Genomic DNA, 25,641 nt, shown 5'->3' on the forward strand with positions numbered 1-25,641 from the left:
TCAAGTGAGTGTGCAAGTTTGATGTATTGCCAGCCGCGTAACCAATTTTAGTTGAACAATGCCGACAAACAGCTTTGGTTCGGTCCACCCGTCTTTGTTCGTCATCCTTGTACGTAACTGCGAAACCAAAATGTTCCCAAACCGGAGACTTCAATGATGCTGGAGGATTTGCGAGCTCAATTTTATCTGCGTTCGCCATTTCGTCAGTTCCTCAAATTACTGACTAAATTTGAACGCATCCCTCTGACCAGCTCTCATAGTATGCCTCTCGTCCAATGAAATGACTTGCTCGCTCTATGACGCGTTGAACCCAATGTGAGCAAATTACTCTGAACGCTGCGACGCAGGACCTGAAATTACTTCCAAGAAGTTGTTCACGTTCTCAATTTTTTACGTTTAACGTTATATTTGTTCGGTACTCTTCGGTACGGGTACGTATACCGTTACACCCCTAATATACACACACCTCTAACGTACCAAAAGTAAAATAACTCATTGAGATAGTTGCCCATTTTATCACTCGAATATAATTTGAGATACATTATTGGGTAGATTAATTAAATGTTGTTATAATTATCATATTACAATTATCTTTCTATTCAATCATAAATGTGTCAGCAGTAGATTTCCAAGTATGCTGGAGATTGGAACAGTACTTCGGCGGCATAGTATGCTTGAAATAGTGGCTCTGGAGCAGCCTTCCTCGAGATTGAGAAACACCCCTCTGTCTGTTACTTTAGATGAAAATAAGGAGCCACTCCCCACACCCCTCTGAGAGATATTTGGTTGAAAAGAACACAATAGCCGCTTTCACACCAATACTTTGCCGTGCTTAGTTCCCAGCACTTAGTGCCAGCACTTAGTTCCCCCATTGAACTAAGAGCAGATCGCGTTCACACCGGAATAAGTCCCTGAGGGAAGATTACCCAAATGAAGCCGCTGACGTCACTTCTTCTTCTTCTGCTTTGGTTTGACTGGCAGGCCGCATACAACTTCACGGCGTATACTGCCGCCCGAAGTCCCCGGAGTTGGGGACTGGCTTCTACTGAAGCCTTCCGAGTAAATCGCCAGAACGACGACACCTCCTCATCTCCACCGCTCCCATGTTTTCTTTTGTGTTGCCATAACTTAGTCTCTCTGCGTTGGTGCGCGGGGCTAATGCTAATGCCAGCAAATAAAATGGCGGCTTCACAAAACTTTTCAGAGTTTTACGGGGCGTGGTTTGCAATCCGCCCAGCCAATCGAAATTGGAACTTTTTTCTCCCCAGGAAAGTACCTCTAGCAGGGACTGAAAAGGGGGGAAAAGTTGTCACAAACTAAGTTCTCTTTTTGGTGTGAACGCAAAATACCAGGTACTAACAGAACTAAAAGGGAAAAGTACGGGGAAAAGTAACCCGGTGTGAAAGTGCCTAATGGGGCTCTAGGAGGAGATTCAGGTGATACGGGGGGGGGGGGCAAATTAGGTGACCTTTAATGAGTCACAGCTGGTAAAGGTGAAGCTGATTTGTATTACTTAATGTACTGCTAGATATTTTGACCTACAATTATGTCACTCTTTTTTTAATTGGTTGGTTTGTTAGCCAATAATCTGAATCTGTAAAGTAACTAAAGCTGTCAGATAAATGTAGTGATGTAGTTGTTGCCCCCCCCCCCGCTCTGCTCAGGTGATGATTCTGATCACAGGAGCACACAAAGCCTTCGCTCTGTACAAAGCCATAGAGGAGGGGGTGAATCACATGTGGACCGTGTCAGCGTTCCAGCAGCACCCCCGCACCAACTTCGTCTGTGACGAGGACGCCACCCTGGAGCTGCGAGTGAAAACCGTGAAGTACTTCAAAGGTACCAACAACTCATCTCACTAACCCTAACCCTACTCTGTGAAGAAAAGAGGTCGTTCATAAAATCTTGCTGTGCCAAGGGTTAGAGACACCAGTATATTGTAAAACTAAGGGTGTATCACAGTCATAGAGCAACATCTATGGAGGGAGGATTTACTTCAGCACTATTTGATTCAACTGTTTTACTTCAGTCAGATAGACTGCCTATTGGTTAGTGCTCCAACACATTGTACGGCTATTTGCCCTAACTCACTCTAAAATCAGACTAAGTTTGCACATGGCATACATTTTTAGTAATGTATGCAAGGTGCAAACTTTTAGGTGACAAGTGATTAGTCTGGGTATTTACCAGAGGTGGGGACTCGAGTCACATGACTTGACTCGAGTCAGACTCGAGTCACATGACTTGACTCGAGTCTGACTCGAGTCGCATATTTTTTGACTTGAGACTTGCTTGACTAACATTGATAAAAGACTTGACTTGACCTTGGTATTCATGACTTGAGACTTGACTTAAGCTTGAGACAGATGACTTGAAATGACTTGACTGTTTAAAATTAAATATTTGAGTTTGTTTGTCGTGGGATATTACGTTTAGTTTTCTCAAAAAACGTGATTATAACGCCATGCGCGCAAACCTGGCAACCCACTAGACGGCAGGAGTGTCAGTTAACATGGCAGCGGCTAGCTTTACTCCAAAAATAGTTAAGTTTGGATTCAAGGATTATTTTGTCGATGACGCTAATAAGAAGAGAACAGCAGTATGCAGGGTCTGCAGCATAAAGATCAGTGACACGACCACCGCAACATCAAACTTCATTCGTCACTACAAAAAAAACAAACAGAGAAAGGTAGTCTACGTGACTGTGTTGTGTTAGCTAACTTTAAGTTACGTTAGACTTGGTTTCAAATCGATTAAGCAAAGAGAAGACAAAACGGGGTAAATGAACACTAGAACCTCCAAGGGATTCATTTTGACTAACCCTGATACTGACGGGCTGTCGAGAGAGAGAGAGAGAGAGAGAGAGAGAGAGAGACCTGGGACGCAGTCCTCCCACCCCCTCCTCTAGAGGCCTTATAGACCCTCCCACACCGCTTCCTCCCCATCACCACCCCAGGATCACCACCCCTGCTGTGAGGAGACACAACAGCTCAGCCTGGACCTCCCACTCCCCACGCCCCCAACACACCCAGAGGAGGCTGTTTTCACCCAGCTCAACACCTGCACAACATCAGCAGCAGAGATATGCAGCAACAGCTGCTCCTTGTCTCCCTCCCCGCCTACAGCAGCGGAGCTATGCTGCAGTTGTAGCCCAGCCTGCTGCCACCCTCCCTCCCCCTGCTACCTCTGAACTGGGAGACATCAGGATGATGCTGCACACCCTGTGCACCCGACTTCTGTCCAGCTAAGACATTACATTTATATGTTATGGTAGTAATCAGTACAATAGCAATATTAGTGAAAATAGTTGTTTTATTTGTTGTTTTTTTTTTTTTTTTTTTTTTTTTTATATATTTGTCTCACTATACAGGTTCATTTTGATTGTTTTGTATTTTTTAAAAGATGCGTTCTTTTCATATAAGCTGTTGGAATATTCAGGGACTCCACTCCTCAACCTTTGAGGTTAAGAGTGAGAATCCAGAGTTCTTAGAATCTATCAAAGATGTTGATATAATTATATTAACAGAAACATGGTGTAAAAATGATCTGCTCACTCACTGTCCTCCAGGTTATAATGAAGTAATGGTGCCCTCTATAAAATCAAAAAACATACGCAAGGGCAGAACATCGGGGGGGATCTTGGTGTGGTATAAAGGAGATCTTTGCCATCAGATCTCAGTAGTAAAACAAGGTAAATCACACATTTGGCTAAGGTTAGATCAAGCCCTGGGCATAACTGACAGGAATCTATACATGTGTGCTATTTATATACCCCCAGTAGATTCTCCTTATTTTGAAGAAGACATTTTTGAAACTCTCCATTCAGAAATAGCCTACTTTCAGGCCCAGGGAAATGTGCTTCTAACTGGAGATCTGAACGGACGAACAGGAATTGAACCTGATGTCATAGACCCACAGGGCAGCCACCATGTATTTGGTGAGCCCCCCCTGTTTACCACACCAACCGTCAGCCATCGGAACAGCCTTGACTCTGAAATCAATCAGAATGGCAAAGAGATAGTGCATCTCTGTCGGGCCTTAGGCCTGTACATAGTGAACGGGAGGTTCAGAGGGGACTCTTTAGGGAGATTCACATACTCCTCAGCTCTAGGGTCTAGTGTAGTAGACTATGCAATCACTGACATGGACCCCTCCACTATCAGTGCATTCACTGTCAGACAGCAATCCCCCTTTTCAGACCACAACCAAATCAATGTGTTCTTTAAAGTCTCAGGTCCAATGAGTGACACAACAAGGGGACCCAGTAAGCTGTATACATTAAATCCTACTTACAGATGGGCCCCAGACAGTGGAGACAAATTCACCATGGCCTTGAACTCACCTGATCTGATGAATGACATGTCACTATTTGACCAAAATCAATATGTTCCTACCAAAGATGGTGTAAACATGGCCATTGATTATATCAATATGATATTTCACAAGGCAGCTATTAAAGCTGACCTTGTAAAACAAAAGCGGAAGCCTGTTAAAAGGCAAAACGCTGACAAATGGTTTGACCAGGAATGCAAGACCATCAGAAAAGACCTGAGAAAAATAGCAAATGAAAAACATCGGCAACCAAACAACCCAGCCTTACGCATTAGATACAATGACCTTTTAAACAAATATAAATGTACAATAAGGAACAAAAAACAAAATTATACCCACATGAAACTTGAGGATATTGAGAAAGCCATTGATCAAAATCAATTCTGGGATCTGTGGAGCAACTTCAACACAAAACAACCGCAAGCATTACCCATCCAAAACGGTGACATCTGGAGAGAACATTTTGAAAGTTTGTACAAAGACATACCAATAAATCTAATGAATTCAGATCAATGTATTACAAAAGAGAAACTCCAAACATTAGAAGAAACTATTAAAGACAACCAAAACCCCCTTGATTTCCCAATGACTTGGGAAGAGTTGACCACACAGACACAATCTCTCCGGCCAAGGAAAGCTTGTGGCCCAGACAACATTAAAAACGAAATGCTCAGATGCAGCACCCCAGAGATGCAGGGTACAGTATTAAAGCTGTTCAATATCATATTGCAGTCAGGATGTTTTCCTGACATCTGGTGCAAAGGGCTCATTTCCCCCATTCATAAGAGTGGAGACAAATCAGACCCTAATAACTACCGTGGCATCTGTGTCAGCAGCTGTCTGGGGAAATTATTCTGTAGTATTCTAAATAAAAGAATACAAGATTTCCTTAACCGACAATCCATCTTGAGTCAAAATCAAATTGGCTTCCTTCCAAAACACCGCACCACCGACCATGTATATACCCTTCACACTTTAGTTAACAAACATGTACACCAAACAAAACATGGTAAGATATTCACTTGTTTCATTGATTTCAAAAAAGCTTTCGACTCTATTTGGCACGAAGGGCTCTATTATAGACTTCTACATTGTGGTATAGGGGGCAAAATGTACGATCTGGTTAAATCAATGTATTTAGGGAATAAGTGTGCTGTTAAAATTGGAGACAAACAAACTGAATTCTTCACCCAGAGAAGAGGTGTTCGTCAGGGTTGCAATTTAAGTCCCACTTTATTTAATATATATATAAATGAACTTGCTGTTCAGTTGGATCACTGTGCTGCTCCTGGCCTCTCCCTCCTAGATAGAGAGGTGAAGTGTCTGCTTTATGCTGATGACCTTGTTCTGCTGTCTCCTACTGAACAAGGACTACAACAACAGCTGGACATAGTAGACCAGTACTGTAAGAACTGGGCCCTGGCAGTCAATATGAAGAAAACTAATGTCATGGTTTTCCAAAAACGCCCCAGATGTCAGGAGAACAAATACCAGTTTACCATAAATAATCATATCATCGAACATAGTATGAGTTACACCTACCTCGGTTTAACCATAACAGCATCAGGAAGTTTCAACATGGCAGTGAATGCACTCAAAGAAAAAGCCAGAAGAGCTCTTAATGCAATTAAGAGAACATTTTATAATGTCCAAATTCCAATTAAAATCTGGCTCAAAATCTTTGATAGTGTGATCCAGCCCATTGCGCTGTACGGTAGTGAAGTATGGGGTCCACTCAGTCACCAGAGCTATACCCGCTGGGACAAACATCCAACAGAGTCTTTCCATGCAGAATTCTGCAGATACATTTTACGTGTTCAGAGAAAAACACCAACAAATGCATGTAGAGCAGAATTAGGCAGATACCCACTGATCATTAACACTCAAAAGAGAGCACTGACATTCTTTAACCACCTTAGATCCAGCCCCCGAGACACCCTCCACTCCAAAGCCCTCCAAAGCCAAGAGCTAACCCCAGAGAAGAGTCCCCTATGTCAGCTGGTGCTGAGGCTAACTGCCCCCTCTCAGAGCCACTTTGACCAGTCTCTCAACAACACTGCTCTCCAAACACCAATCACAGTCAAACGCATTATAACACAATGTAAAGACAACTATTTACAACATTGGGAAGAAGAAACTAAAAGCCAAAGTAGATTAGAATGTTACCTGGCTCTAAACAGAGAGTATGAGCTGGCAGAGTATCTCTCTACTGTCAGAGATAGAAAGCAGAGACAGATCCTAACCAAGTACAGGCTCAGTGACCACAAACTGGCAATCGAAACAGGAAGACTCAAAAGATCCTGGCAACCAAAAGAGAACAGAACATGTGGTCACTGTACGACAGGTGAGACTGAGACAGAGATGCACTTCCTCCTGAAGTGCCAAACATTCAACGAAGTAAGGAGCATTTATTGGAACAAGTTGAACTCTGTAATCCCAGGTTTCAAGGAGGTTGATGACCTCTCAAGACTGAGAGTACTCCTAGGAGAAGGAGACAAGGCACACCTTGCTGCCCAATATGTATACACATGCCACAACCTGAGGGACAGTGAATGAGACTCACACACACACACACACGTGTTGAAATGTAATTGTATCACTGTATATATATATATCATCAATAATATGTAAACATTTGAAATGTCTGTTAATGTTGTTAATTATTTTGTATTGTGATGCTTTGGCAACATTGTTTAATTTAACTTTCATGCCAATAAAGCCCCTTTGAATTGAATTGAGAGAGTGAGAGTGAGAGTGAGAGTGAGAGTGAGAGTGAGAGAGAGATGTAGTTCATCTATTTTTAGTAGTTTGTTTAAATGTTTATTACGTTGTTTGTTTGTAGAAGTGCATCATTCCTTGATTTATTGTAAAGTGAATCTGAACTTTTTGATCTGTTATGATGATAAACTGAAGCAATTTCTAAGTTAACCCAATTAAGTGAGTTTTAAATCATCCTGCTTAGTTTATAAGGAAATTATGAAGAGGAACAAATTAAATGATTTGAAAATGATATCTATGTAGGTGCTGACGCTGTTGGCGGTTCGAGTGTTAACAGACATTTAAATTAAATATGTGTAATGGCAAATGCCATATATGATTTTCTGACCTGGAATTCTGCCTTTTTGAACAGACTTTTTGAGTCCTAGCTATATTGTCTACAGTTCTAGGGTTAATATGAATCTAATATGATTGTCATCGGTCTAAATTAGATTTCAAAGGATTAACTGTGTATGTATGAAAACCATAGTGTGGGTTGAATCCATTTTCATAACCACTGTCTAACTGATTTAATGCGGAAACTGGGCTTATTCATCAGAATTTCCTATGACTTGAATTGACTTGCTTGACCTGAGCAATGACTTGACTTGCCTGACTCTCACCACAGTGACTTGGGACTTGCTTGATACTTGTAGGTCGAGACTTGCTCACTAGGACTTACTCCCACCTCTGGTATTTACATACATATATTCACAGAAATAATACAATCAATACATTCCATTTCACTTTGATTTGACCAAAAATGAAAGTGATATGTTGTAGCGTAGGTCTTATCCCTGAACGAATAAATTAAATAAATGTCTTTCTAGACACAGAAACCGAGGGATAGCCCAGTGACCTAGCTACTACATTTTACAAAGGAAAAATAATCATCAATCAATTCACTTTCAACATAAAATGTCTGTATTTTTTTTAACTCCAAATAATAAATCAGTACATCAAACAAACAAACAAACTCATGTCACAGACCATTTACCAGATAAACTTAACTCCAAAACATACACAAACAAATAACTGAAGTTAACTCACAAAACATCAATAAACCATGGGGATTGACTGTGAGTGTGGGGGAGGGGAGAAGTCTTTTTTGTCCTTTGTCACTCAGTCTAGGAGTGTTTTTCAGGGGATAAGGATGTGTGAAAGTAAAGTTGTAAAGTTCAGTTTTTCCTGTGTGTGTGTGTGTGTGTGTGTGTGTGGATGTAGAGTGTTAGAGGAGGAGAAATTATATTGGTGTAGTGAGAACCACTTATCTGAGGGTGACAGGCCAGAATAGCTCACTGGATTGCAGGGTTAACTTGGAAGGGGAAAGTTGAATGTTTCCCCAACAGCTCCTGGGTTCAGTGGCAAAAACTCCCAAAAAATTGCCTGATTCAGCTGATGAAGTCCTTAAGAATCCACCTTTCTCCTTGTTCGATTCCGACTTCCTCTTGCTTCTTTCTCCCTCCTTCGAATGACATGCTGTCCTCCTTTTAACAGCACACAGGTGCCAATCATTCTCTTGATTGGTTTCCTCCAGCTTCTCTCAGGAGTGCTTGATTAGCCACTCCCCTTTTTCTCAGGGAATCTGTTGGGGTGTTTACTTTCTCCCTTTCCTGCTACAATGTTACCTATCCTTTTATTATGGGACAGTGTCAGACCTAGATGCAATTTATTTAATCTATTTGAACATTTAAGAGCAGCAGGATGTGCGGTTCTCAAGTTAGAAATGGACAGGAGTTCATTATAACTGATATGTGCAGATCTATAGAGGCAATATTTGACTAATTGTGTCACTCCACGCTGTGGTCCTGTCTATAGGAAGATTTGTTGTTGCTCAATATTACAGAGATTGCAGTCATTGTCTGCAGGTATTTATTTGTGTTTGTAATATGATTTTATTCTTTTTATTTAAGGTTTGATGCATGTCCATAATAAGCTGGTGGACCCAGTGCTCAGCATAAAGGACCAGTGAAAGACAGACGGTGGAATCAGCTTGTTCCTCTGCTGCTGTTCAGTTCCTGAGGAGGTGTTGAGCAGTGTCTCAGTGTCATCCTGTTTGCACACGCTCAGACCTGAGCTGCTCCTGGAAGATGTCTTAGAGTTAATGACAGCTACATGATGTAAGGAGACATTCTTAGTTCAGAACGTTCCATTTAAAGGGATAGCACCCTGCTGGTGGTCTTCAACTTTGCTCAGTATGAGAACTTTAAAATAATGACAGATAACCTTCATTTTGTTAAATGTTTGAAATGAACCCACACTATCTCTGTTCTCCAGGAAAAGGGTTATTTTGTATTATTATTTAATATAGACTTTTATTTACTTTCTTTGTTACACACCCAATCCATGATTGGACAGAGGAAACAAATACTCTGTGAATATCGGTAATATCTAATCAGCAATTATGGCACTTACTAACTTACAAAGTGACCTTAGTCTCTGGTCAAACAGAGATTTTGAATGTCTGGATCCAAGGGATGTGAAGTGTGCTCTCCTTTCTCTAGAGCCCACCACGCTTGAGTGTTACAGAAGAACACAAACATGAGGATTCTTTTTTCTTTTTGCACATAGGTTGAGCAGCTCCACTGAAGCAGTGTACTGTCGTTTTGGAGAAGTACAATATATCGTTTTACAGTGCTTTTTTCCCCCCAGCTGACTTTCAAATGACTTACAGCTCCTTCAACGGCGTCTGGATTGCATTTTTTTAACACTGCCCGTGCAGTCAGTATCCTGCAGACTTTGATTTAAGTGTGAAGGGGAGATACGTTTCTATCTTTAGTGTTTACTCTCTGTTCTTGGTGTCACTCCGTCTGTTCATCAGGCTTCTTCTTCTTTGTGTTTGTGCACAATCTCTATAGTTTTTAACACTTTATTTTGTAAAGACAAAACATTGAGTGTCTTGCTTTGTACTTTGAGTTTAAATAAAGTTTAAGTGGAAAATGATGTCCACTTTCATTCTAACAGTGAAGCATTCTCTCCACAGTGGGGCAGTAACTCCTAAGAGTCCAAACCAATGGAAGCTGTACTGATGAGATGCAGTGTGATGGTTTGATTCCCCAGCGTTCAACTTTTCAGCATGTTACATGCCTTTTGAATTATACCAGAAAAATAAATCACTAATTATTGATACAATGCCAAGCCCTCAAACAGCCCAAACCCCCTACAGGAGCAATTTAGGGTTACGTTTCTTGCCCAATGACACTTCCCTATAACGACTGCAGGGGCTGGGAATCGAACCGCTGACCCTCTGTTTGGTATACACCCGTTTCAACCCTGAGGTTTTCACTTGCCGTGCAGTTACAGCCACCAGATGGTGCCGTAGTATAAAACACCACCAATGAAGTCTATGAAGTTATGCATGTAAAGGAAATTGGTAATCACTCGTTACAAAACAAAGTAATTAAATCCAAAAGTGTTACATGTACAGTGTCCTGAGTATTCTGAGTGCAGCAGTTTGAAACACGTCACACTGAGCTGCCTGCCTGAATCAGCTTCAGTCTGACACAGGAAGCTGTGCTGCGTTAGCATTTCTGCCCTTCTAAAATTCATGTTGCTGATTAAATATGACATGTATAAATACTGAGTAATTACTGTATTATGATGCAGTGAGGCTTGGCAGCAGGGAGACAGCAGCTCCGAGTTTCATTTTCTTCTCACGCTTGCTTTTTGCTTTTTTCATTTATGGTAAAGCAAACATAATGGTGGTAATCTGAAGGAAAATACACAGAACCAAAACTCGATCCAATTTACTCAATCTTTATTTGTAGAGCCAGGAATAGGTATGAACACCACATGAATGTTCAGCATGCACATACAGATAGTGGACCAGGAGGAAAACTGATGTTCTTCTTGTTAGTCAAACACTCATATCATCAACATAATTTATAGGTATTAATGGGGTAAACCTGTTTGAAAACCTGTATTGCTCCACCAGCAGGGACATAATATATTGTTACAGCAAAGTGGATAGTGCACATTAAAGGTCAAATATAAATAAAGGGGCAACCGTCAATAAAAAATAATTATTGAAAATCAAATAGTACACATCCAAGTAGCAGCAATATCAAAGAAAGTAAACATATAACCTAGTCCTGTAGTTACAGCTAGTAATAACCTTAAAGGTGGGGTAGGTAAGTTTGAGTAACCGGCTCGAGATACACTTTTTGTTATATTCCATGGAATGCTCTTAACATCCCGATAGCAATGAATATCTGAAGTGCTTAAAAAATGTCATCTGTGGAAGCCGTAGTACTGTAAAAAGCACGACCAATCATCTGAGCCGGCCCGGCTAAAATAACTGGATGGCCCACCTGCCTGTCAGCCTTCTGTGCACAAACTTATCTCGTGCCCTCATTGGTCATGTGCGCGTTTGTGTGTGTTGGAGGAGGGGCTCTGTAAGGAAGTGGCAGATTTTTTCCGGTTGTGTATTTTCAAATTCTAGCGCACTCTAGCTGGTTTCTCCTGAATTACCTACCCCACCTTTAATATATTGTTAAATGTATATATATATTGCAGTTTTATTTCGACAGTCTTAGGTAGTGAGTTAGCAGAAGTTATAATAATAGTAATAATAATATTAAATGTTAAAAGAGATATACTACACATAAGTGGGGTTTGTGTGTGTGTGTGTGTGTGTGTGTGTGTGTGTGTGTGTGTGTGTGTGTGTGTGTGTGTGTGTGTTCATAACTTTGGAATGGAGGGTCCAATAATCTATCAACCATGGTCAACAGAGAGTTGCTATTGCCTTCTGTTTTCAAAAATCGTGACACTTAGAATTATTTCACATTTTACAATGGAGGGTCAATGGCAGTTAGAGCTAGAAACGCCACCTAGGTGCACTTAAGTAGTGTGATAAGACAATCATGCACACCAAATATGGTGACTGTACCACGTACTCTTCTGGAGCTTTATGATGATCATCCCTTTTTCGCTATAATGGGTGTCAATGACAGCTATGGAAGAGGCTAGAGGTGCCAAACATGGTACACTTGAGAGGAAGGAGGAAACCATCACAGTTAACCATAACCCTAACCCTAAACCAATGACATGGCCCCACTTAACACTTCACTCAGTTCTAGCTTTATTCTTTCTAGTGGAGGTGACACGGGTAACCACATAGAGCTAGGGTTGGGCATGACTAGACAATTTACCAGATAAAAATCACTCAACTAAACATCTTTACATTTCTGGCCCCTCAGCATTGAGGTTTTCATGCTTGCCAAAGGTAATTTACCTCCAGCAGCACATTTGTTCCCCATCAGGGGTCACACTCACTGATAATGTAATGTCCTGCTCAGCATGAGGCGGCTCACCTGCAGCTCCACTGAGGCCGCTCCACACACATCACACGGGAACATGTTCTATTTACAGGCTGTGTGATGTAGCAGGAAGCAGGTCTGAGGTGAACTGACACACAGGATGCGGCAGCACATAATCCACATCATACCCAGGGCTCGGAGCTGTATTTAATCCCCTATCAGAGGACCTTTATTACATACTGCCTTGTTGGAAGAAAATGTTTTGCAGATTAGAAGTAAAAGGAACACAAGATGGCAAAAAGATTGCATTCATTGTGCTGTCACTTGTAAATGGCAATACTTAAGCACTTTATTGAGTACACATTAAAGCTTAATAATAAAAAGCTAATAAGAGAGAAATGGCTTGGGAATGTGTTAAAATAATTCATTCAAAAAGGACATTGAATTTGAACTACAGTAATAAGTCAAGTTCTTGGCAATAAGTCTTGTAGTAATAATCTTTTGAATATCTTTAATTGTGAATTCATCGTTCAAAAACAAAAAGGTAATATTAGCTCAGAATATTAAATATGAACATGTTAATGGTTTGCTAGGACACTTTCATTTGGAAAACCCAATACAATTTGCTAACACACAACAAAGTGATAACGTCAAACCCTATAAGTCTAATATTTAGTAATGAGCCATAGAGAAATGTCTTAATGAGTTAGGTCTGTTGACTGACCTGGTCTTAATATTAGGATCAATATGTATCTATAAATGGCTAAAAACAAACTACTTCACGGTCGCATGACTTTATGTCACCGCTAAGCTCTAGAGGCTGCTAATGTTCGGCGTATTGACGTTTAGTAGTCTTATTTATAAGCTCTTTAGCAACCAGTGTTTTTTAAGACATGTCAAAGATTTAGAAGTTCACCTGTGGAGAATTTTCTGATGTATTTTTATGTCTTAGAAAAAGATGTGACAATCTGTTCAGCTTATTTTAGGCATCCAAACAAAAACTCAGTTCACAACCAACAGGAAGTACTAAAATGCTGACTAAATGTTCTGTTTAAAAATAATTAACGCAACACTCTATAAACCTGGAAACCTGGTTAAATAATCCAAATTATAAAAATAACAAAATTATAACAATAATACAAAAATGCCTACCCCCTGTTCTTTTTATAACAATACACCCAAAAAAGGTGTCCCATGTTTGAGAATACTTCGCTAAAACGTTGTCTTTTGACATTGCTAATTACAAATGTTCATAGTTTATTTAGACCTACATGTTTATAATATGGTAATGTTATGGCTATAAAACAGTCACAGAAATATTCTTGAAGCAGGCAAGGAACACGCCTTAGTAAACAGGACTGCTCACTTGACTGCTCCTGGAGAAGTGAATATTTACTGAGCATGTGCAGGGGGGTCTCAGAGGTCTGGCTGCCGGAGAAATTGATCAGTGGATGCAGAGGGATCCGATTAGTTTTATTGGCATGTCATATACTGTCAGCATCCTCTCTGATCACTGAAGCAGGAGGAGACTGCTCATCCAGTTGAATAATGCTGCTGAAAACACACACTATGATCATTTACTGAATACACACACAGGGAGTCTAGAAAATGCTTTCAAATATATAAGATTCTATAACAGCATACTGCAGTGACATACAGAAAGCTCATTAAGAGTTTCACGTTTTCTTCTTTGACATAAAATATGTCAGTAAACACCTCACTGGTGAGTGTCTGAAGCTTTTACGTTTCATAATAACAGCGGTTGCTAAAAAGTGACTAACTGAGACTACTAAACTTAATCAAGCCAAACATTAGCCACCTTTAGCTTCGCGCTGGTGACGTGCAGTCTGTGCTGTAGTTTGTTTATAGTCTGACGTTAGCCTATAGGCCTACTCCTGTTGATTGCGTTTATGTTTTTGACTTATTTTTATACACAGCTTTGTCGGAGGGAGCCGCATTACTGATCCTGCCACTGCCAAACTGCTATACTGTTATTATCGTGCATATGACAATAACTTGAACACCTTTTGCATGTGGCATAATACTACTGATGGCCAACAGTGTGTGAGGTGGCAGCCTCTGCCTCTATGAATGTTTGTAAATGGGTGAATGCTGGCTTGTATTAAGTAAAAGTGCTTTGAGGGGTCGTAAAGACTGGAAAAGTGCTATATTAAAGCCGTCCACTAAATACAGTCCATTCACTTTGGTTGTGTTAAAGAGCCTGTGACAGCCTCCCAACAACTGTTGTGCAATGAAATATTGGGCTACTAGTACTAGAACCGTCATCTTAAAAAAGAAGGTGCGATACCGTTCCGATATATATCAATAATTTCGAACATCGCGGGGAAATTCCTTTGACTCATTTTTAAGTTTTGGAGGAAGCCGGAAGTGACGTCAATGCGGGAATGCTTCACTGTGCTGCGAGAGAGCCAAACACGGACAAAGTGTGTTGTCATACGTAGAAATGGTGAATTACTGAGTTTAGGCACGTTAATAACGTTTTAATGAAGTTGACTACAGTATATTCATATTTGTCAGTGCTTTCATGTCAATTCGGCGAACATAAACATAATTGATCGTGGTGAAGATGATGATTAAATTAGGATTACAAATCGGTAGTGAGAGCTGCTGAATTTCCTCCCGTCGGATAAAACCAATCGATTATTTTTGTAGTTGTAAACTCAAGTGGATGAAACTACATTTATTAGTGCTTTCATGTCAATTCGGCGAACATATGATACATTAAATCAGTGGTCCCCAAACTACGGCCCGCGGGCCGGATACGGCCCGCCTCCACATTTGACCCGGCCCCTTGAACAATTTCCAATATCAGAGACGCATTACCTCCCCCCCCCCCCCCCCCCCGCATTATTATTTTTTCAGTCGGGCCACGCGATCGAGACCAATGCACGCATAGAACTGGGTGAAGTGAGCCTCCCCGACTGAATCCCTGAAATGTTTCCTCATGTCAATAAAGCTCATTTGAATTGAATTATGACGCTAAAAAAATGTTGCTAACGACCTCGCTGTCTTTGCCCTAATCATAAAACGTGAACCTACCCCCCCCCCCCAGAACGGAATAATGGCAAAAAGGTTAGGTAAGAGAAAAATTGATTCAGAATGCAGGGTATTTAACCTGCAGTGGACACACGATTATTTTTTTGTTCAATGCAAAGAAAAGGCTGTTTGTCTCATCTGTCAAGAGGCCGTGGCGGTATTCAAAGAATACAATCTGCGCCGACATTATGAATCCCATCACAAAGACAAGTATGATAGCTTGCGAGGCCAAATGCGAGCAGACAAACTAGCAAAGCTAAAAAGTGGACTGTTAGCTCAGCAGACTACATTTGTACGCCAAACTCAGCTGAACCATTCATCTGTTCGTGCCAGCCTCCGTGTTGCTCAACTGATAGCAAGCTGCGGTAAACCTTTCACTGAGGGAGAGTTTGTCAAGAAATGTCTGAATATTGTCGTGGAGGAGGTGTGTCCCGAGAAGAAAGATGTTTTTAATGCCGTGAGTCTGTCTTCGAGTACAATCACCAGACGCGTTGAAGAAATTGGGGGTAATGTATATGCCCAGCTGCAGCAGAAGACAAAATAATTTGACTTTTTTTCATTAGCACTTGATGAGAGCACGGACGTGCAAGACACAGCGCAGCTTCTTATTTTTATTCGTGGAGTTAGCGCACATTTTGACATGTGCGAGGAGCTGGCAGCCCTCCAAAGTCTGAAAGGCACTACGACGGGGGAGGATATTTTCGGCAAAGTATGTCAAACCATCGAAGAGTTGGATCTGGACTGGGCAAAGCTTGCCAGCATCACGACTGACGGGGCTCCGAGTATGGTGGGCGCGACTCGGGGTCTGATAGGACGCATGAACCGGGAGATGGAAGAGCGGGGTCTCACCGCCCCGCTACAAGTGCACTGCCTAATTCACCAGCAAGCACTGTGCTGCAAAGTGTTGAAGTGGGATTCTGTCATGAAGGTGGTGGTATCATGCATAAACTTCATCAGAGCAAATGGACTTAAACACAGGCAGTTCCAACAATTCCTGTCTGACCTGGAGTCTGTGCACGGAGATGTATTATACTACACAGAGATCCGATGGCTGAGCCGCGGCAGAGTTTTGAGGCGTTTTTACGAGCTGCTACCTGAAATTAACGCATTTCTTCATTCAAAAGGCAAAACGGTCCCAGAGCTGATCGACCCAGAATGGAAATGGCACCTCGCATTTTTTACAGACGTGACAGAACTGCTGAACGGCCTTAACTTGCAGCTACAAGGCCAGGGGAAACTCATTTGCGACATGTATTCCCACATAAAAGCATTTGAGGTGAAACAAGCGCTGCTTTTGGAGCAAGTGAAAAAGCACAACTTCACCCATCTCCCTGCTACCCAAAAGCTTTCTGCAGAGAAACCAGCGGTCCCGTTCCCAGCTGAAAAGTGTGTGGAAGCACTAGAAATGCTGAAGGCGGAGTTCGGTGTGCGATTCCGTGAACTACATGTTCATGCAAAAGAAATCCGTCTTTTCCAGAACCCCTTTGTTGCCGACATCGATGAAGCCCAGCCTTCTTATCAGTTTGAGCTGGCCGAGTTACAGAGCTGTGATGTTCTGAAAGACTCAATCAAGCCCACCAGTCTCATTGACTTCTATGCCGCCCTCCCTCAAGACACGTACCCTAACATAAAAAAACACGCAATGAAGATGTCCACAGTTTTTGGCAGCACGTATATCTGCGAGCAAACCTTTTCACGCATGAAACACCTGAAAACTCAGAGGAGATCAAGATTGACAGATGAACATCTGCATCAGTGTTTGAGACTGGCTGTGACTAGAATGGAACCTGACATTGAACTTCTCACCAGCCAGATGCAGGCCCACAGTTCACACTGATGAACATACAGTACATAGGTAAGCTCACTATAAAAAATCCATCTCCACAACCATACTTGTATTGAAATGTATTGTGCTGTGTAGGTGCTGTATCACTTAGTTTGGTTTCTCAGCCTGCTTGCTTTGTGTTTTTCAGGGGGAAGTTGATGAGAGAGAGCAAACACTGGTGTCTACTAGGTCATAATACTGGAACTTACACAACTGGACTATAAGGAAAGAACACAAGAACTTTGAGAGACTGCTCATATGAGTCATTTAAGAGATTTTGCTGTGACAACTGAAGCTGAACTTTTACCAAGATTGTGCACAGCACAATAGAAGCATTGTTTCTGTGAAGAACCCAGAGAGGGTTATTTGGGTATTCATAATACTGTTATTACATATTTCCTGACTTTTTTTCTGTGAAGAACCCAGAGAGGGTTATTTGGGTATTCATAATACTGTTATTACATATTTCCTGACTCTTTTTCTGTGAAGAACCCAGAGAGGGTTATTTGGGTATTATTGATTTCATAATACTGTTATTACATATTTCCTGACTCTTTTTCTGTGAAGAACCCAGAGAGGGTTATTTGGGTATTATTGATTTCATAATACTGTTATTACATATTTCCTGACTTTTTTTCTGTGAAGAACCCAGAGAGGGTTATTTGATTTTTATTGATTTCATAAATAGTGTTATTATATATTTCCTGAGTTAAATTTTTCTGTGAAGAACACAGAGGGGGTTATTTGATCTCAGAAAGGGTTATTCATATTTGCTTATGTGTGGCTTTTTGGAAAACAATAAATTCTTACATTTAGGCACCACTGCGATCGTCACACTTTTTCTGTTACAAACTGACCCGGCCCCCCATCAGAGAAGGGAAAAGTTATGTGGCCCTCACTGGAAAAAGTTTGGGGACCCCTGCATTAAATGATCGTGAGGATGATGATTAAAAATCGTTTGTTTGAGCCGGTCTGCATTTTCTGATAAAAAAAAAAACGATGCTTTTTGTAGTTGTAGTACACCAACATGGATTAAACGTGTGTTTTTTTTAACACAATGTTGGGGAAATTAATGGATAAAATGCACGGATTATGATTATTATTATTATTATTATTCCCACTCCGATCGGGACACTAGGTCCACCGTTTCCCCGCAGCGAGGCTCCCCCCGTTGACAGTTTACGTGGGCTGGGCTGGGTGCAGTGGCGGACTGGCCATCGGGACGAATCCCGATGGGCCGGTACCGAAGTGGGCCGGTCGGATAAGTCACTAGCACATCCCCCACTCCCCCCATTGACAACTTACTAGTGGTACCGAAGTGGGCCGGTCGAGAGTCCCAGGATGATTTTTAGTCCCAGTCCACCACTGGCTACATGACCGTATGATCGCCCATATTGACGCACCTAATTCCTAAACTTCTAACAGATAGAACATAAACCGATCCTTCAGCCTCATATGAGCTCTCAGACACGTTCAAAATTAAACTGTCATCGCTGTCTGAGCTTGCTGCTGTGTGCCCCATCGTGCGTTTACATGCAGATGCTGGGATCCTGAACGGTGCACCTGGAGCGCTGTGCCCGCAATGACGTCACACATAATTTGGCGGGATTTGAAGAATCCCCGAGAGGATCCAGAATATGGTCAACTTTGAAGGACAGATTAATGGTTATCAAAGTACAAATATCCAAAATCAGTTCAGTAACGGTTTTCAAATTGATGGGTTTGGATGATGGGGGAAACTCGTGTCACAGGCACTTTAAAGCAATGTAGCAGGATAATATAAATGTGATCATAAACAGAAAGCCATCAGCAGCACACACTCCTAACCTATCCCCGAGTCTGTCACTCACATCCTGTCGGTGATTGGAGGTGATTAGGATTTTCTTTAGATGGGGGATTGGAATTCTCCTTGTGTGGGCGCTGTTACCATGGCAACTGGCAGGGCAGCGGTTGCATACAGCCGGGTCTGTGGAATCCCTGTGTGATGCAAAAACTAACATACTCTGTACAAATGGAACAGCATCTTGCATTCAAAAGCCTTTTAACCTTTTCATTTGAAGACTAAGGTGCAGGGGTTTGGAATATGTCAAGGCTTTTATAGAGCACATATACGAATACAACAGTCGTCGACCAACATGCTTTACAAAGAGCTTTTTAAAAACACAGACATTTTCCATAAAAGAAACACAAGCAAAGATAAGAGATAAGTAAATTACTAGAGGCATAGAATACAAAAATAAAAAAATAACACAAAAGTATAGTGCAGATTTGCATTGGTCAAGAATGTGTCTGAATCCTTTTTTTTTTAAATCATTAAAAGAAAGCATTGTACAATTTAAAAACGGAATAATACAGGTATACAATAAGAATAAAGGTGACGTGTACTTGTGTACTTCACATAGGGGAGAGTGGGGTATGATATTATCTGTCTCCTGTGTTAAGACCCTCTTTCCTCTGCTGTTCCTCTGTACCCATACTGTTTTCACTTCCTTTCCTCCTTCCTTTTTATGTCTCTACCCAGGGTTGACCTGTGGCTGTCAGTATTTCTGTCTTTTGCCACTGATCTGATCCAGCCTCGCTATCAGTGGCTCTCTCTCCATCTCCTCCGTCTTTCTCTTGGACTTTCTCGGCATGATGGCTTTTCAACAATGTTTAAAACATTAAAACAAATCAGTTATGTAAAACTACACTGAAATAGCATATTATACTACAGAGACTTAACTTAACCCCAGTGCCTTATGGGGGTCTACATTGAACCACTGGCTGAAGTTACCCCCGAGCATGTGGCTCACTTTGCCCCACAGACACTTTTTGCTAATCTTTAGCTAAATGATTCACATGGTTTTACACCTTGCAAAATAACCAACATGTATGATACATATTTTCAGACCTGGATACATTTGTTTCGACATAACAGTAATTAAAACTGATGTGTTAAACATTTACTTTGACAAGCAAAACATGGCTTATTGTAAAAAAAAACACATTTACAACTTTACAATGTGCTACTTGTTACTTTAGGGTTAATTAAGCAGTCTGTAATATTTGGTACTGCAAACAATAGTTAGCTAGCTAGCTAACAGTGGCTATGGTCACTGCCTGTGAGGGTACAGCAGCCATGTTCAATTTGGGGCGACGCTACAAGGTTTCATAATTTACCACATGCAGAGTACTAATAGAAGTATATCTGAATTGATACTCAGGAAGTACAGGAAGAGGAAAATAACAAAAAGTCTGATTTCCTGAATCTAAATATGGCAAAAAAAATCAACTGTAACCCTAAGAAGAGCTTACTTGGTGCTATGGTACATCCTAAAACCTGACTAATGTATCCAGGATACTGAAATTGTCCAAAAAGAAAATTGAGTTGAGAGAAAACTACTATTTGAAGGTTTTTGTATAAAAAGGAGATCTTTGAGATTTGCAGGTAATTGTTAGGACCAGACAGATCTAAATTGATCAGAGGGTAAATGACAGCGTTTCAAGTTGAGAACTCGAGGACGGCCTGGCAGTGAGCAGGTAATAAACCTTAAAAGCTGTCCTGCGTTTAGGAAGTAAGTGGAAAATGTAATAGGCCAATAGGCGCGTTCACACCAAGTACTTTTCCCACAAAGGTTCCTGAGAACTCTTTAGTTCTCATGAACTAAGTACAGATCGCGTTCACACCGGAAATTAGTTCCTGGGGGTGGATTAGGCAAATGAAGCCGCTGACGTCACTTCTTCTTCTTCTGCTTTGGATTTACTGGCAGGCCGCAAACAACTTCACGGCGTATACTGCCGCCCAAAATCCCCAGCTGGAAGTCCCCAGAGTTAGGGACTGGCTTCAGTAGAAGCTGCTGGGACTGCCTGCATTCCTTCTGCTATCTGCTTGAGAGCAGTGCAACTGCGTATTCCAAGTGGCGCATCTAGGTGTCGTCCCCCCGTGATGGGAGAGATTAGGAAGACATCAAACTCCTCCAAGAAATATGGAACCTTGTATTATAGAAGCCTCTGAAGCCCTCGCTCGTCCTGCAGGGTTGTCTGCTTGAGCCCACCGAGCAGAAAGATGAAGAAGCATACTCTCTCAGCAGAAAGATGAAGAAGCATCCCATCTCCTCAGAAAGTTGAAGAGTAGAATCCTCTCATCTCGAACGACCTTGTGCTTCCTTGCCCGTGGCTGGGGGTGCCCTCTGCAGCCGGAGAGTGTGACCCTCTCTCTCTGACCCTTGGCCTTCAGAGCTGTCCTAGTTATTAGGTTAACACTTGATAGGGATGTTTTCCTGAGTGCAGACAACTCAAAGTAATGGATTAGCACATTATCATTTAATTACAAAAATAGGATGGGCCCCTCAGATTGCTTTGGGAGCCTTCCTGACACATGCACATGCATAAATGTAAGGTTTGTGTTAGTCATTTAACATGCAAGAATCCTATACTCATCAGTCCATAGCAGAGAAATGTTATTTTAAGTTAAAGGTGAGCTAGTCCCTGTGGACGTAACCCCTTCTCAATGATTCTAAATGTTGAATTAATTCACCGTTTACCGTTTGATAAAAGATTAGTTTAGGAATACATTTCCTCTTCCATAAAACATAGGTTTGAGAAATAAATGTTCCAATATGAAATCAATTACTCAATATAATTGACCCTCCCCTCCCTTTTCTTACATATGGCACATATTAATTAATAATTTAGGAGTCCATTTAAGCATGGTGTAGGTTATAATCTATTAATCGAGAACAGCCAGTATCACCTGTGTGCAGTTTACAAAAAACAATTGTGAGAAACATATATTAAGCAGGAAATGTATACCTTACCATACCATAGCATATCTGAGTTGGGAGGAAAAGCTTCATCCCCCTTAACATCTGAGTCACTACTGAAGGCATATCATAAATGACAGTGGGTGTCTGAGGGTGTCATTACTGAGGAATGTCAAACAAATTCAAAACCTTACATTCAAAAACAGGTTTGCAATCCTCCACTTAAGGTGACGTTATCATTGGAAACAATAAAAGCTAATTCTTAGTTTTGACGTAGAATCTATAAATTGAATCGTTAGAGCAGAACAGAATGTTCGTATTGTAGCCTGAGTTTCGTGCAGCCTCTAGTTTTACCAGGTGGAAACATCGTCCATATAATGTGAATACATGCAGAATTAGACAGTAAGAGGCCCCTGACATTAGACCTATTCTAAAATAGTAGGGGCTTTTAACAGCTTGCAAACCTACAGGCATCCTCTGCATAGCAGTATGAATAGCCTTAAAAAAACAACCCACTCTGTGGTAACGAGAGTCATGTATCTGAACCAAATGCCCTAAGTGAAGCCGTTAGTCTCATCTGACTGACCCAAGGGTTGGTGCTGGTGTGACAGGGAGGCTTCCAAGTGTTCAAAGCAGAGGTCATGCTTTCAGTTCATGGCTCGGGGGGGGGGGAGCAGACCCACGTGAGACAGTATCAACGGCTGTAATGTTCAGTTTGAGGAGTGTCATTCTCTCTGGGAGCAGGAAATGGTGTCCATTCTCGGACCAGACCATTAATGTCATGTAAAGCAGCCATAGCATCTCTGTGACTGCACTCAGCCGGACTGTAGCAGGGCAAAACTGGGTGACTCTTAGTGAAGCCGTCCAACGCCATAGACAAAATGGAACAAAAGGGACACAAGGTCATCAATATTTACCTTTGGCCTAATCATAAAACAAATTAGTGGGAAAAATGAAACACTAATCCATCATTATGTGACATTTTGAGTTAATTTAAATAATCACCTATGGGTTGAAGTAAAGTTAACATTAACATTAGAAATGAAGCTCAGCGCAAGTTCAGGCAGGAAGACCTATCAATTCGTATTGCGCGTCATGGCAATACTCGCTCCCTTCACTAAAGGATAGGGAGCGCCACTCCTCAGCTAACCTATCACTTCCCTCCATTCACAAGCCTAATCATCGCACCTGTTAATCCCTCTATATATGCTCTCCCCTTTTCCATCAGCTGTCTTCAAGGTGTCAACGTGCAAGCAGCAGCAGGGCTTCGTCCCAGCTCCGGGTATATATTCATCAGCTCCGCAGTCTTGCGGATTAAGCTACAGGCGGCGTTCCCCAGTTGGCTAGCGGTTCTAGCCGGCCACCCCGCAAACCCGGACGCGGAAGAAAAAGACAAGGATACTGGGCTCCACGGAAGTTCTTCCGGCTTAATGGAAATGGGCTACTTCAGGCAAACAATTGACACACGCCTTCAGTCTCTCGAGAGGGCATCACTGGCATCAGGGCCGCTCAATGCGGCGCTTCCGGCCTCCACGCGGAACGGGCCCTCATCGCTTGCGAAGCTTCACCCACTTCCGGCTTCAACCACAACCCCTCTTGCAGGCAGGCAGGGCTCAAGCTACATCTCATCGAAGCTACTTCTCCTCCCGGCTCAGTAGCAGTACTGGTCACTAAGTGCGTCTTAGGTGGCAAGCAGGTAGTGATGGCGAGATGAAGCCTTATGAAGCTTTAAAGCTTTCCAGCCAATTGGTTCGCAAAGGGTTCATCTCATGAGGCTTCATCATGGGCTTCATTTGAACATAAACCCCCTGTTGGTCAAAGCGTGTAAAACAGGCAAATTGGAAATCTCAACAGTCGTGCTCTATCTCGTACCGAGTTCCCAATGAGTAAAGCCTTAGAATAACTCTAAACAACGAACATAAAATCCTATTTTCATGTTAACCTTATTGTTTTCATTCCAGTTGAACGATTGTGATTGAAAAGCCTATAGGAGGCTGGTAAACATTGCAAAGAGGGATTCGTATTCCTTAATATTATTCATAAACTTAACCATGTTGTAGCCTGAGAAGGCTAAACCATATCAGGAATACATTTATTAACTGCATTATCTCATTTAGCTGTAGCTTCTACAAGCAAACCCTGCGGTCGTGGGTCGGCTGCTTCCAGCTGAGCCACAGCCCACACGCTGAATCTACCCAAAAACACTGGATATATCTAATCTGCATTTATTCATTTATTTATTCATGTTTTATTCCTACATTTATTTATGCTTGTATCTATTTATACTTATGACATTTTCCCACCTCTATATAAGTGAGGGTCCGAGCTCTTTTAATTCCATCGTGTCACCGGCGGACCCGGGTACAGGAGGGGTAATATGGTTCTTGTTATACATCCATGGGTATTATGAGCGTTGTGGCTCAACGGTTCAAATGATCCAAATCGCTTCCCGAAGCAGTCACGTGGTATCGACAGGCAGCGAGGTTCGTTTGTCATCGATGACGTCACTGGCCCAAAACGATACAAGCCTCGATACATGCTTCACAAAAAGATTCGGGGATTACTCGACACACGCTCCGAAGCCTCGGCGCAATACGTAACGGGTGTAACGCGTTACAGCATGGAGTTATGCAGTTCGAGTAACTACTACCCGTCACAATGCTCAGTAAGTACCGCAGTTTCAAGCTTCAACACAGCCACGGATGCTGCCCATCCGTGGTTTTGGGGGGTTTCTTTCAGGGAGAAAGAGAAGCTCATGTAAGATGATAGAAGACAGTCTAATCACCCAACCAGCACATCAGCATCTACGTCTCACCGTGGCGTAATTAAACTGCTAATTAAGCTAGTCCTATATCAGGGCTCGACAGTAACGGTTGCCAGGTTGCCATTGGCAACCATTTGGAAAATGTCAACCACTTCTTGGACTTTGGTTGCCATCAGTGGCAACCAGTTTTTAACATAAGAAATAAGGACAGCAAAACGTGCACCCCAAAATAGATAAATGTTCATATTCGTTTTAAGAGTGATATTTAATTGTTGTGACCAGTCGGAACCTGATACCTAAATTGCACGTGCATTGGCGTGATTACGGAGCCAGAAAGCGATGCACGTTTACTCGCGTGCGCGGTGCGCCGTGTGTTTGTTTTACAACAAAATGGCGAAGCAAAAATAAGTTGCTCGACTGTGTGATAAAAAGTTCAGTCAACACCTCAACTTCTCCAATGAATGTTCAAAGTGATTCAACTGATGGAGCGTAAGGTAAAACCCGAACGAAAAACAAAGAGGAATGTTTTCCATTCACTTCCGGTAAAAGTTCCTTCAAAATAAGAGTCCCGATCTGATTACTACCAAAATAAAAGTGCAAAACGAAACTTTACCATAGAAAATGGTTACATTAAATTATAATCACTCTATAAAAAGGTAACACATTTTAAATATAGTTAGACATATTAAAGGTAATTTACAGCATCAATAATTAATATCAAATGTTTAACTGTGAATGGTCTTCATTTATTTAACATTAGAAATGTATTAGTCTGGCCAATCCAAGACTTCAATGCTGAAGGGCCAATGGGTCTATGGTGGGGGTCAGCACAAGGTCAAGACAACCCACATTTGAAAGGGAGACAACGGATGATCAAGAAACTGGTGACTTGCTCAATTTATTTGT

The 25,641-nt window shown here is 41.7% G+C and overlaps 2 protein-coding genes across 3 annotated transcripts in view; both read left to right on the top strand.

Annotated features, from left to right (window-relative positions):
• The window catches only part of LOC307047039 (glucosamine-6-phosphate deaminase 2), a 17,559-nt gene extending 7,530 nt beyond the window's left edge, over positions 1-10,029 (top strand). For both annotated transcript variants that reach the window (XM_079693751.1, XM_079693750.1), the window contains exons 6-7: positions 1,665-1,839; positions 9,003-10,029. In XM_079693751.1, coding sequence (XP_079549877.1) covers positions 1,665-1,839; positions 9,003-9,061 — 234 coding nt within the window. In that variant the 3' untranslated portion in view covers positions 9,062-10,029. The remainder of the gene's footprint in view (positions 1-1,664; positions 1,840-9,002) is intronic.
• Positions 10,030-10,137: 108 nt separating this feature from the next.
• On the top strand, positions 10,138-24,865 carry LOC307047037 (general transcription factor II-I repeat domain-containing protein 2A-like). The gene is made up of 2 exons (XM_079693747.1): positions 10,138-17,259; positions 17,378-24,865. The coding sequence occupies exon 1, from the start codon at positions 16,045-16,047 to the stop codon at positions 17,239-17,241; it is 1,197 nt and encodes a 398-aa protein (XP_079549873.1). The 5' UTR covers positions 10,138-16,044; the 3' UTR covers positions 17,242-17,259; positions 17,378-24,865.
• Positions 24,866-25,641: the final 776 nt, after the last annotated feature.

Source organism: Notothenia rossii (assembly GCF_949606895.1).
Source record: "Notothenia rossii genome assembly, chromosome: 7".
Classification (NCBI taxonomy): domain Eukaryota; kingdom Metazoa; phylum Chordata; class Actinopteri; order Perciformes; family Nototheniidae; genus Notothenia; species Notothenia rossii.